The 12662-nt window shown below is 45.8% G+C and overlaps 1 protein-coding gene across 1 annotated transcript; it reads left to right on the forward strand.

Annotated features, from left to right (window-relative positions):
• Positions 1-10952: 10952 nt before the first annotated feature.
• Positions 10953-12112, forward strand: LOC125537069 (uncharacterized). Its single transcript, XM_048700361.2, has one exon. The coding sequence runs from the start codon at positions 10993-10995 to the stop codon at positions 11851-11853; it is 861 nt and encodes a 286-aa protein (XP_048556318.2). The 5' UTR covers positions 10953-10992; the 3' UTR covers positions 11854-12112.
• Positions 12113-12662: the final 550 nt, after the last annotated feature.

Consider the following 12662-nt stretch of genomic DNA (forward strand, 5'->3'; position numbering starts at 1 on the left):
AGATAGTTTCATGAGCTAACTTAAGAGTGTTTAGTTCTTTAGTTAGAGCCTCAATCTTCTCCTTATCATTGTCATTCGTTTTATCTTGATTAGCATGATCAATTGACGTTTCATCATAGTATTCATCACTAGAGTTGTCAACAAGCAAATCATCACCTAACAAGTCATCTTCATCACTATTGAAATCAACATACTCGAGGTGTGTTACCTTAGGACCTTTGGCCATGAAGCATCTTCCAATTCCTTCATTTGGTGAGTCAAATATGTCGTAGGAGTTGGTTGACACAAGTGCTAGACCGGCAACACCTTCATCTTGAGTATCTTCGGAGTCGGAGTGATAACTTCTCTCGGAGTGGCTGTGGGAGTCGGAGCCGGATACCCATTCACCAACATGAGCTTGATGTCTTCGTTTTGTGTAGCTCCTTGATGATTTTTCCTTCCTTTCCGAATCCTTGCTTCTCCGTGAGTATCTTCGTTCATAACGATCATCTCTACTCCTTCTCTCTCTTGGTGGTGATTCTTTGCTTCTTGTTTTTGGAGAATCTTCTCTTCTCTTGTAGGGAGCCGTACACTCATTGGAATAGTGTCCGGGTCTTCCACAACTGTAGCAGTTTCGCTCTCGACTAGAAGATCTTTTGTCATTGTAGGACCTTGACTTGAAGCTTCTATCTTTGCTTCTACTCTTGTAGAACTTGTTGAAGTTCTTCACCATTAAGTTCAATTCTTCATTGAAGTTTTGTTTCTCACTTGATGATGTAGGGGCTTCACATGAGGCTTTGTAGGCACCACTTGATTTGTTGTGAAGTTCCTCTTTATCCTTAAGTGACATCTCATGAGCAACAATTCTTCCAATCACCTCCGTTGGCTTGAGATCTTTGTAATTGGGCATCATTTGGATCAATGTGCACACGGTATCATATTTTCCATCCAAGGCTCTTAGAATCTTCTTGATGATGAATCTATTAGTCATCTCTTCACTTCCTAAGCCGGCAATCTCATTTGTGATGAGAGCAAGCCTAGAGTACATTTCAGCGACACCTTCACCATCCTTCATTTTGAACTTGTCAAGTTGACTTTGAAGCACATCCAACTTGGATTCCTTGACAGAGTCAGTACCTTCGTGCATATCAATCAAAGTGTCCCAAATTTCCTTTGCATTCTCAAGACGGCTGATTTTGTTGAATTCTTCGGGGCACAATCCATTGAAGAGAATATCACAAGCTTGAGCATTGTATTGCAACATCTTCAACTCATCTGCGGTAGCTTCACGGTTTGGTTCTTTCCCATCAAATAAGTCACCTTGCAAACCAACACACAAAATAGCCCAAACGGCGGGGTTATGTCCAAGAATATGCATTTTCATTTTATGCTTCCAACTAGCAAAATTAGTACCATCAAAGTAAGGACCTCTATGGTGATAATTTCCCTCGCTAGACGCCATACTCTCCTAGGTTGTGAAACCAAGGCTATGACCACCAAAAGCTATGGAGATCAAAGCAAATGGAGACCAAAGCTCTGATACCACTTGTAGGATCGAAAGTATGTCTAGAGGGGGGTGATTAGACTACTTGACCAAATGAAAACTTAACCTTTTCCCAATTTTAGTTCTTGGCAGATTTTAGCTATTGTAGGACAAGTCAAGCAATCATCACACAATTCAAGCAAGCATGCAAAGAGTATATTGGCAGCGGAAAGTGAAGCATGCAACTTGCAAGAATGTAAAGGGAAGGGTTTGGAGAATTCAAACGCAATTGGAGACACGGATGTTTTTCCCGTGGTTCGGATAGGTGGTGCTATCCTACATCCACGTTGATGGAGACTTCAACCCACGAAGGGTAACGGTCGCGCGAGTCCACGGAGGGCTCCACCCACAAAGGGTCCACGAAGTAGCAACCTTGTCTATCCCACCATGGCCATCGCCCACGAAGGACTTGCCTCACTAGCGGTAGATCTTCACGAAGTAGGCAATCTCCTTGCCCTTACAAACTCCTTGGTTCAACTCCACAATCTTGTCGGAGGCTCCCAAGTGACACCTAGCCAATCTAGGAGACACCACTCTCCAAGAAGTAACAAATGGTGTGTTGATGATGAACTCCTTGCTCTTGTGCTTCAAATGATAGTCTCCCCAACACTCAACTCTCTCTCATAGGATTTGGATTTTGTGGAAAGAAGATTTGAGTGGAAAGCAACTTGGGGAAGGCTAGAGATCAAGATTCATATGGTAGGAATGGAATATCTTGGTCTCAACACATGAGTAGGTGGTTCTCTCTCAGAACATATGAGTTGGAATTGTGTATGTGTTCTGATGTCTCTCTCCATGAATGAAGAGGAGGTGGAGGGGTATATATAGCCTCCACACAAAATCCAACCGTTACACACAGTTTTCCAATCTCGGTGGGACCGAATCAACAAACTCGGTCGGACCGAAAAGGTAAACCTAGTGACCGTTAGAGATTTTCGGTGGGACTGACATGCAACTCGGTAGGACCGATATGGTTAGGGTTTGGGCATAACGTAATCTCGGTGAGACCGATTACACAAACTCGGTGAGACCGAGTTTGGTAATAAGCTAACCAGAGAGTTGGTCAGGCAAACTCGATGGGACCGATTTGCTCTTTCGGTGAGACCGAAAAGTTACAAAAGGGAAACAAAGAGTTTACATTGCAATCTCGGTGGGACCGATTCGCTCTTTCGGTGAGACCGAAAAGTTACGAAAGGGAAACAGAGAGTTTGCAATCCCATCTCGGTGAGACCGAGATCCCTATCGGTAGAACCGAATTGCTAGGGTTTGGCAGTGGCTTATGACAAGTGAAACTCGGTGGCGCCGGATAGAAAGAATCGGTAGGACCGAGTTTGGCTTAGGGTTTAGGTCATATGTGGATATGGGAAAGTAGTTGAGGGTTTTGGAGCATATCACTAAGCACATGAAGCAAAAGGCTCATTAAGCAACACCTCATCCCTCCTTGATAGTATTGGCTTTTCCTAAAGACTCAATGTGATCTTGGATCACTAAAATATAAAATGAAGAGTCTTGAGCTTTTGAGCTTGAGCCAATCCTTTGTCCTTAGCATTTTGAGGGTTCCACTTTCACATCCATGCCATGCCAATCATTGAGCTTTCCTGAAATAGTCATCTTGGAATAGCATTAGCTCAATGAGCTATATGTTGTTATGAATTACCAAAACCACCTAGGGATAGTTGCACTTTCAGAAGCCATGTAGAATTAAGGTAGAGAAATAAATCAACGAGGTACGGATCAAGAACGAATAATCGGTATGAAATCCCCATCTCAAACCAATATCCGTGGAAGAAGAACTAGAGCTACTAGAATTCCCACCTATGAAACTCCCAAACCTTTCCGGTTATGCAATCAGGTGTTGGGGATACAGGGGAAGCATAATATCTCACCCAAACTAGCAAATCCTACATCCAGCTGTATCCATCCTTCAACACATAACCAAGAAACCTTCGGAAACCATCTACCTCAACCTTCGAAAAGCATCCGTTATACAAGTTATGGCGATACTCCCGAACTCCCGCCCCAGTACTGGGTGGCGTCGAGGTTATCTCACCAACGAACTGCATAAAAGAGATTTTCAATGTCGGCGTACTAAACTCAGGTATTCCAGAACTGCAACGATAAAATTATGATGACAACACCTCAGAGCTCAACTCCCCGGGACACTTCCACTAAACCCCTGACAGGAGGCACCAAGACAATGTTCTCATCATAAAACCATCGGAACGATTCCAAGATACCCGCGTGATCCTAAAAAAAATTAGTGAAATTTGAGAAGAGAAGAGTCAAAACTCTACGTCAGGATGCCTTACCAGAGCGATGAGGAGACTAGGAAGTAAAAAGAATTCCTAATCTCTCCGATATATAATTCCTAAAAGACTCAAAACATTTTTCTAGACACAACTCGGCCGCTAAAAACGATCAAGCAATGGGGCTCCTAAGGTCGGGGATGGCTCTGATTACCAACTTGTAACACCCTCGATGTGACTATATCTCCCACGTGTCGAGGCACGACTTAGAGGCATAATCGCATTGAAGGCATATGTCGCAAGTTAGGCAATCTTCACAACATCCCATGTAATATAAATCATAAAGGGGAGGTAACATAGTTGGCTTACACTCGCCACGTCAATCAAGTACATAAATAACATTACATCATCCAAACACTCATGGCTCGACTACGGCGCCAAAATAAAAGAGAACCCGACATGCGACACGGTCCCAATCACCCCCAACTGGGCACCACTACTGATCATCGGGAAAGGAAACATAGTAACGTTGAGAGTCTTCGTCGAACTCCCACTTGAGCTCATACGCGTCTCCTGGGCTCTGGGCTCCCCGGGCCGCGGCGGCGAGGTGGCGGCGACCACGTGGCAGGAGGCGGTTGGCTGGCGGCGGTGTGTCCGCCCCGGGCGGACAATGTCCGGCGGCGCGCGGTGGAAAATTAGGGTTTCGGAGGTAGGAGGAGATCCGAAAATCGGGGGGTGTTTAAATAGGCATAGAGGGAGCTAGGAGAGTCCAAATGAGGTGAGGTTTTCGGCCACGCGATCGTGATCGAACGTTCTAGATGATGGAGCAGAGTTTGGTGGGTTTTGGGCCAAATTGGAGGGGTGTTGGGCTGCAACACACACGAGGCCTTTTCGGTCCCTCGGTTAACCATTGGAGTATCAAACGAAGTCCAAATGATACGAAACTTGACAGGCGGTCTACCGGTAGTAAACCAAGGCCGCTTGGCAAGTCTCGGTCCAATCCGGAAATATTTAATCCCCACACACGAAAGAAAGCTAGAAATGGCCACCGGAGGAGAACGAAGCGCCGGAATGCAAAACGGACAACGGGGAAAATGCTCGAATGCAAGAGACGAACACGTATGCAAATGCAATGCACATGATGACATGATATGAGATGCATGACAACGACAACAACACACAGAGACAAAAACCCGAACCCGAGATAATAAATATAACTTAACGCCGGAAACGGCAAGAGTTGGAGTACAAATAGGGAAAGTTACATCCGGGGTGTTACACCCAAGTTGCCTTCCACCACCTTTTTAGGCCTGTTGATATTAAATTAAAAATAAAAGTGTTCTAAATATTTTCAGACCCTTTTATATATAATTTAACATCCCTGCAAACATTTTCCACCTATATATTAATTATCGGTAATACCTGGTATTACCCGATACTCTCTGAAACCCTTTCAGTGACCCCGAAACGATTCCGGATCCTCTCGAAACTATTCTGAATATTAATGAAACAGCATGAATATATTCTCATCACTCCCGTCGTACTAACACTCAGCAAATCATGATTGCCTTAATCTTGTGACCCCGTAGGTTCCGCAACTCATAGACATGAACGAAACCCCTTCGTTCAATGACCGATAGTGGAACCGTGGACGTCCATATTGATCCCTATGTGCACACGAATGATACTCGACTGAACCTTTGGTTATCATGTGATGTTACCTTTGCTTCGCGATACCTCATAAAACCCGGGATTCACCGGTATCCTCCTAAGTCATCACATGCTCACTATACCATTATCCTCGTTACCGGTTTTGTTCTTCTTTCTCGTTATTGTGTTCCGGCATCCCTATGACGAAGTGACCTGTATCTGGCCAATATGATGTTGTATGCCGTCACACCGAGAGGGCCTTAAGAATATCTCTTTGTCCTTGGAAGATCAAACCCCACTCTCGAGCTATCTAGTCCCTTGTCAAACTTTCCGATGAGCCTACAAGTTGTCATTATGATCAACATCTTACGGGTGACGTTTGAGTAATACCAAAATCCACCGTACGATAAGAAGTGACTATGATACTCTCATGGTCTAAGGAGCAAAATCAACATTAACACTCCATGTTATTACAATTGAATACAAAAGATATTAACTCAATTCATAACGGACAAGTTTGGATCGATCCAATATGATGGTTCTTCTAACTTCATAATCTCAATGTTGTTTTAGGACTATCGTTACACTTAACGATATACTAAGATCTGGAAAACGCGATCACAAACAACACTTCATAATCTCAATGTTGTTTTAGGACTATTGTTACACTTAACGATATACTAAGATCTGGAAAACGTGATCACAAACAACACTTGAGCTAGTCCCAGAGGCAAGAATAGGAACCTTTTATTTAACCATTTATCATTGCAGACGTGTATATGAGTTTTCCACTAAATCGCATATTCCAGGATCATAGCAGTTATAACATAGAATATAAACTCTTTAATTATGAATATGAAAATATAATAATACAAATATTATTGGCTCTAGGGCATATTTCCAACAAAACCCCCTTAGAGTTTTTCAAGGGGATTGAAAATATAGGGCAGAGGGCGTCACGTCGGGAGGCGGTGCATGTGGGTCCCACACGACTAAGTGTATCTTTTCTCCTAAAGTTTTTTTTGTATTTTTTTGGCAATTTATTGAGCTCCGGAAGATTCCTTTGTTCACTACCATTATTTTGCTCATGTTTTTCATCTCTGTGCTAATTCCCTTCTCCGTGTAGCGCATGCAAATTGAAGGGAAAAGGATGTATAATTGAGTTATAATGTGGATAATATCGACTATAAAGAAAAATTATAATGAAAAACAATGTTGCAAATGAACATATCAGCTCCCCCAGGCTTAGAACATCTATAGCCGCAACCTACGAATGGGTCCTCAAACGTCCGCGGACAGTGACTGGGAGGGCCTCAAATTTTGCCATTTACAACTACAAACCCTATTTCCAAAACACCTAATACATGCAAATACATGCATGTCGATCATTTTGAATGTGTAGTCCTTGTTAGGCTGGCGTGGCTGTTACAAACACCAAATAAATTACTCGTACTTAAGATTTTCACATCCATATTGGGTCGGCGAGTTTCAGAGTTTAGTCCCATCTCGCTGTGCGAGGCGAGGTGACCAACTTAAATAACAACATCATCCAAAAGAAATAAGCTTCAATCATCATTGCACCGTTTGCAAATGATATAGACTCTCACTATTAATCTTCTCTGCTTATCATAGAGAAGACTAATAGTCATGGTCTATATCCTTAACACATGGAACATTGATGGTTGTCGGCTCTTTTTAAATCACAACGTGTTGAACACACAGAGGGCAAGGTGCAGTCTAGTGCAAGGGTAACGACGGAGATAGTAGACGTCCTACGCGGAGAAGCAAGTGAAAAGGAGTAGGTTAGAAGGGGATTTGGTTCACTTTTTGTGGGGGCGTGCCATTTGTCGGACGTGGCTTTTTTTATCGCTCACTGTCCAGGGCATCCGCCCGGGCGGATGGGAGGGTTTGAGGCGCCTGATTGTAGATGCTCTTAGATGTCACTTGTCGCTAAGAGAATACCGAACTTGCCAAATATGACCACATGTTTATGAAGTGAAGAGTGGATAATAAATAATACGAACCCTTACCCTAGTAGGTAAATATGATCGTGGATATTTATTTTTCCCAAGCTCTTATCCTAATACGGTTTTTACCCCATTGCCATTTTTAGCCGGCCGAATTTAATTGTGCCAAAGAAAACATGTCAAAGCATTTTCTCAAAATTAAAGAAAAACTAAGATCAAGGGGTGTCACGTCGGGAGGCGATGCATGTGGGCCCCCATGCGGCTAACTGTGTATTTTCTCCTAAAGTTTTTCTTGTAATTTTTTTGGCAATTTATTGAGCTCCAGAAAATTCCTTTGTTCATTGCCATTATTTTGCTCATGGTTTTCATCTTTGTGCTAATTCCCTTTTCCGTGTAGTTCATGCAAATTGAAGGGGAAAAGGCATTATAATCAAGCTATAATGTGCAAAATATCGACTATAAAGAAAAAAAGTATAATAAAAACAGTGATGCAAAATGAACATATCAGCTCCCCCAAGCTTAGAACATCTACAGCCACAACTAGCAAATTTGGGCCCTCAAACGTCCACGTATGCTCCTGCGAACAATGATCGGGTGGGCCTTAAATTTCGCCATTTATAACTACAAACCCTATTTCCAAAACACCTAATGCATGCAAACACATATACGTCGATCTTTTTGGATCTTTAGTCCGTGTTGGGCCGGTAGGGCTGTTACAAACACCAAATAAATTGCTCGTACTTAAGATTTTCACATGTGTATTGTTGGGGAACGTAGCAGAAATTCAAAATTTTCCTACGTGTCACCAAGATCTATCTATAGAGAGACTAGCAACGAGGGGAAGGAGACTGCATCTACATACCCTTGTAGATCGCTAAGCGGAAGTGTTCAAGTGAACGGGGTTGATGGAGTCGTACTCGTCGTGATTCAGATCACCGATGATCCTAGTGCCGAACGGACGGCACCTCCGCGTTCAACACACGTACAGCCCGGTGACGTCTCCCATGCCTTGATCCAGCAAGGAGAGAGGGAGAGGTTGAGGAAGACTTCATCCAGCAGCAGCACAACGGCGTGGTGGTGATGGAGGAGCGTGGCAATCCTGCAGGGCTTCGCCAAGCACCACGGGAGAGGAGAAGAACTTGGGAGAGAGGGAGGGCTGCACCAAAGGCATAAGGGGTGTATCTAGAGGCCCTCCTACCCTCACTATATATAGGGAGCCCAAGGGGGGGTGCGCCAGCCCTAGGAGATCCAATCTCATAGGGGGCGGCGGCCAGGGGAGGTTTCCCTCCCCCCCAAGGCACCTAGGAGGTGCCTTCCCTCCTTGGGACTCTTCCTTAGGGTTTCCCCAGGCGCATGGGCCTCTTGGGGCTGGTGCCCTTGGCCCATGTAGGCCAAGGCGCACCCCCTACAGCCCATGTGGCCCCCCGGGGTAGGTGGTCCCACCCGGTGGGCCCCCGGGACCCTTCCGGTGGTCCCGGTACAATACCGATGACCCCGAAACTTGTCCCGATGGCCGAAACAGGACTTCCTATATATAAATCTTTACCTCCGGACCATTCCGGAACTCCTCGTGACGTCCGGGATCTCATCCGGGACTCCGAACAACATTCGGTAACCACATACAAGCTACCTTTATAACCCTAGCGTCATCGAACCTTAAGTGTGTAGACCCTACGGGTTCGGGAGACATGCAGACATGACCGAGACGTTCTCCGGTCAATAACCAACAGCGGGATCTGGATACCCATGATGGCTCCCACATGTTCCACGATGATCTCATCGGATGAACCACGATGTCAAGGACTCAATCAATCCCGTATACAATTCCCTTTGTCTATCGGTATGTTACTTGCCCGAGATTCGATCGTTGGAATCCAATACCTAGTTCAATCTCGTTACCGGCAAGTCTCTTTACTCGTTTCGTAACACATCATCCCGTGATCAACTCCTTGGTCACATTGCGCATATGATGATGTCCTACCGAGTGGGCCAAGAGATACCTCTCCGCTTACACGGAGTGACAAATCCCAGTCTTGATTCGTGCCAACCCAACAGACACTTTCGGAGATACCTGTAATGCACCTTTATAGTCACCCAGTTACGTTGTGACGTTTGATACACCCAAAGCATTCCTACGGTATCCGGGAGTTGCACAATCTCATGGTCTAAGGAAATGATACTTGACATTATAAAAGCTTTAGCATACGAACTACACGATCTTTGTGCTAGGCTTAGGATTGGGTCTTGTCCATCACATCATTCTCCTAATGATGTGATCCCGTTATCAACGACATCCAATGTCCATGGTCAGGAAACGTAACCATCTATTGATCAACGAGCTAGTCAACTAGAGGCTCACTAGGGACATGGTGTTGTCTATGTATCCACACATGTATCTGAGTTTCCTATCAATACAATTATAGCATGGATAATAAACGATTATCATGAACAAGGAAATATAATAATAACTAATTTATTATTGCCTCTAGGGCATATTTCCAACATGTATTGGGTCAATGGGTTTCAGGGTTTAGTCTCACCTCGCCGCGCAAGGCAAGGCGAGGTGACCGACTTAAATAGCCGCGTCGTCCAGAAGCAATAAGCTTCGGTCATCATTGCACCGTTTGCCAAGGATATAGATTGTCACTATTAATCTTCTCTGCTTATCATAGAGAAGATTAATAAGTCATGGTCTATATCGTTCACAAACAGAACATTGATGGCTGCCCGGCTCTTTTTGAATCATAATGTGTCGAACTCATAGAGGACAAGGTGCAGTCCAGTGCAAGGGTGACGGTGGAGCTAGCAAACGTCTGGCGCCAAGGAGCAAGTGCAAAGGGGTAGGTCGGAAGGGGATTTGGTTCACTTTTTGTGGGGGTCGTGCCGTCAGTCGAACGTGGCGGACGCGTTCGGGCCTCCTCATATTTGCCCCATATTTAGGATGAATATGAGGGGTGTTGATCAGCTTTGACATTTGAGGCCCGTTTCGAGTGACCGTTTTGTCGTTTTTTTACCGGTAACTAACCAGGTCATCCGCCGGGACGCATGGTAGAGTTTGAGGCGCCTACTGTAGATGCTTTTTGATCTCACTTGTCGCTAAGAGAATATCGAGCTTGCTAAATATGAGCACATGTTTATAAAAATGAGGAGTGGATAATAAATAATACAAACCCTTACCCTAATATGTATATACATATGATCATGGATATTTATTTTTTCCAAACTCTTATTCTAATAGGATTTTTACCGCAGGATTCGTGGGTAGTGGGTGCCCATTGCCGTCTTTAGCAGGCCGAACTTAACTATACCAAAAAATACCATGTCAAAGCATTTTCTCTCAAAATAAAAGAAAAACTAAGATGAACAAAAAAAGAAAAGAAAACGGTGTCCCACTCCGAGCCCGAGCTCCTCCAGACGGATAAGCCCCCACGTGTTCTCCTCTACGCCATAACCACACCGCACAAGACTCATATTAACCCTGTCTCTGCCCGTAGACCCCACACCCTTCTTCCCCGGCCATAACAACAAAACCCCTGAAAAATCACCTCCCCCAAATCCACACGTTCCCCTCCTCACCACCGTGGGGAAAAGATCCCTCCGCTCCCCAATGGCTCTCCTCCCCCAAATCCTCCCCTCCCCGCGCCCCCATCCCCACCTCGCCGCCTCCCGCCACCCTTTCTCCCCCGCCCACGCATTCCGCACAGCGCCTCGCCTCCACGCCTCTGGCCACCGCCGCCGAGGCCGCCTCGCCGCGTCAGGGCCCGGGTCGTCGCCGTCGCCGTCGCCCGACCAGTACCCGTCCGAGCCCGACGATGGCCTTGTGGAGCTCCCTCTGTTCCCTCTCCCGCTCGTGCTCTTCCCGGACGCGACCCACGCGCTGCATATCTTCGAGTTCCGCTACCGTATCATGATGCACACCGTGCTCGACACCGACCTCCGCTTCGGCGTCGTCTTCGCCGGCTCCGACGGAGCCTCCGACGTCGGCTGCGTCGGGGAGGTCGTCAAGCACGAGCGCCTCGCTGACGACCGCTTCTTCCTCATCTGCAAGGGCCAGGAGCGGTTCCGCGTCGCCCGCATAGTCCGCAACAAGCCTTACCTCGTCGCCGCCGTGCAGTGGCTCGAGGACCGCCCGCCCGCGGAGACGCCCTCCCCTGGGGAGGACGCTGAGGCGCTCGCCGTCGAGGTCGAGGCGCTCATGCGCGACGTCATACGCATCGCCAACCGCCTCAACGGCAAGCCCGAGAAGGAGGTCGGGGACCTGCGCCGGGGCCTCTTCCCCACCCCATTCTCCTTCTACGTGGGCAACACCTTCGAGGGCGCGCCCAGGGAGCAGCAGGCGCTGCTCGAGCTTGAGGACACCGCCGCGCGGCTGCGACGGGAGCGGGACACGCTCCGCAACACTCTCAACTACCTTACCGCCGCGTCTGCCGTCAAGGACGTCTTCCCCTCGTCGCCGTCGTCGGGGTGAAGCCTTTCGCCTCTGTCCCATCTCGCTCGCCGATAAGGAGTTTGTGGAGGGTAGTGGACTAAAACCTTCTTATACTCTTTTTCGCCCTTTTCCTTTCCTTATAATTGCAAGGGTAGGCTTTATTTCAAAGTGATAGCATTTTAGCGTGTAAAATTGTATGTATAATTCATGCTGTATGTATTAACTCAAGAAAAATGCAGAGCTATGACGATGATCCATAAGCATTTTGCTCAATGAAAGCAATGCATTCAGTGTGAAATAGGACGTATTTACTCATTGGTCAGCTCTTGAGTCTAGACTGCCATTTCTCAATTTGAATTATGTTGTTTGACATGATTGGCTTACCATATAATTTTAGTTTCAGTTATGCAATGAAATCATTCCAGTAAAAAAGGTATGTGTTGTAGTAGGATACTTTAGCAGGTTTATTCATCATCAGTTGTGCATGTGTAACCGTATACTCCTTCATCTAATGTCAAAAATCGTCTTACATTATGGGACGGAAGGAGTACATTACAATGTGATGGAATCATGGAAACGGAGGCATGTCACAAATTGGGAAATGGTTTTTGACATCCAGCTGTTTAATAAGTATAACTTTCTCTCTGTTTTCTTTTTTGAATTGTATGATCCCGTAACAGGTGACTTGTTTTGTCCCACGTTTAATATTTCTTTTAATATGGTCCAGTAAAAGGTGATTCAAATTTTTATGCCATGATGAAGGTAGCATAGCAACACTCTTTGCATCCAGGAGAAAATGCAGCACTCTTTCCTGCCATCAAGTAAAAGTGTATCTACTGGCTGCTTGC

The sequence above is a fragment of the Triticum urartu genome, chromosome 2A (genome assembly GCF_056163025.1).
Source record: "Triticum urartu cultivar PI428250 chromosome 2A, HENAU_Tu73, whole genome shotgun sequence".
NCBI classification, from domain to species: Eukaryota; Viridiplantae; Streptophyta; class Magnoliopsida; order Poales; family Poaceae; genus Triticum; species Triticum urartu.

Excerpts from the sequence above, each read along its gene's own strand:
- LOC125537069 (XM_048700361.2), top strand. The coding sequence starts at position 10,993 with ATGGCTCTCCTCCCCCAAATCCTCCCCTCCCCGCGCCCCCATCCCCAC.